This window comes from Capsicum annuum, chromosome 1 (assembly GCF_002878395.1).
Source record: "Capsicum annuum cultivar UCD-10X-F1 chromosome 1, UCD10Xv1.1, whole genome shotgun sequence".
NCBI lineage: Eukaryota > Viridiplantae > Streptophyta > Magnoliopsida > Solanales > Solanaceae > Capsicum > Capsicum annuum.
In genome coordinates, this window is record NC_061111.1 from 38,061,234 (window position 1) to 38,062,679 (window position 1,446).

A 1,446-nucleotide genomic window follows, 5' to 3' on the forward strand; every position below is an offset into this window, starting at 1 on the left:
CATGATCAACAAGAATACTGCTTCCATGTAGATGAAGAGCTAGATAGAAAGTCATGTTACTACGACATCAAAAAGCTGCTCGAAGCAAGAGAATATCCAAAAACCGCTACCGGCAAGCAGAAGGAGACTTTAATAAGGATGGCCAATCACTTCTTTGTCAATGGAGAAATCCTGTATAGGAAGACTCCAAACTTAGGATTTCTACAATGTGTCGATGCCATGGAGGCCACAAAGTTGTTGGAGGAGATACATGCAGGAACGTGTGGACCTCACATGAATGGTTTCATGCTTGCAAAGAAAATTCTGAAAGCTGGATACTTTTGGATAACCATAGAGAGGGATAGCATCCGATACTTACAAAAATGTCACCAATATCAAGTTCATGGAGCTTTATACGAGATATGCCAAACAAACTCAACGTGATGGGTTTTTCTTGGTTATTTACTGCTTGGGGCATGGATGTTATTGGGCCCATCGAGCCTCCTGCGTCCAATGGACATCATTTTATCTTGGTCGATATCTATTACTTCACGAAGTGGGTTGAGGCCTCAACACATAACATCGTAACCAAGAAGGTGGTAGCAAATTTTATCTGCAACAACTTAGTCTGTCGGTTTGGAATTCCAGAGTCAATCATAACATATAATGGAGTCAATCTTAATAGCAACCTGATGAGAGAGATTTGCAAAAAGTTTAAGATCTCTTATCAAAATTCCACGGTATATCGACCACAAATGAATGGAGCGGTTGAAACTGCAAACAAGAATATCAAAAGGATCTTGAGGAAGATAGTGGGCGGTAATAGGGAATGGCATGAGAAATTGCCATATGCTTTATTTGGATATCATACCACAATCAGAACTTCTACTGGGGCAACTTCTTTTATGTTGGTTTATGGGTTGGAAACAGTGATACCTACAGACGTTGAGATACCTTCATTAAGAATCATCCAGGAGGTTGGTCTAGATGATGTTGAATGGATTCGTAGCAGGATCGAGCAGTTGATGCTTATTGATGAGAAGAGGTTGGATGCGGTTTGTCATGGTCAACTCTATCAAAATAAAATGATCAAGGCGTTCAACAAGAAATTCAAGCCTCGTTGATTCACACCGAGACAATTAGTATTGAAGAAGATATTCGCTCACCAAGATGAAGCCAAAGGGAAATTTGTGCCAAATTGGCCAGGTCCCTACATAGTTCACCGAGTACTCTCAGGAGGAGGAGTGATTCTAGCAGAGATGGATGGCACAATAAGAATGAAGCTGATCAATTCAGACGCCATCAAGAAGTACTACATTTGAAGACATTAGGACTAGTTGTTGTTTCTTTGTACTTTTGCATTTTCTGATGTAACAGAACTATGTATTAGCCTGAATTCCCACGGCAAGATATGTAGGCAGCCCACATAGGGTTCGATTTCCCTTAGAAAACCCAAAATATCATCCT

At 40.5% G+C, this 1,446-nt stretch overlaps 1 protein-coding gene across 1 annotated transcript; it reads left to right on the plus strand.

The window, feature by feature from the left end:
• The first annotated feature begins 422 nt into the window (after nt 1-422).
• On the plus strand, nt 423-1,103 carry LOC107876431 (uncharacterized protein K02A2.6-like). The gene has a single exon (XM_016723375.1). The coding sequence runs from the start codon at nt 423-425 to the stop codon at nt 1,101-1,103; it is 681 nt and encodes a 226-aa protein (XP_016578861.1).
• Nucleotides 1,104-1,446: the final 343 nt, after the last annotated feature.

Bases quoted from the DNA above. Each gene is read 5' to 3' on its own strand.
- LOC107876431 (XM_016723375.1), top strand. From the start codon at position 423: ATGGGTTTTTCTTGGTTATTTACTGCTTGGGGCATGGATGTTATTGGG.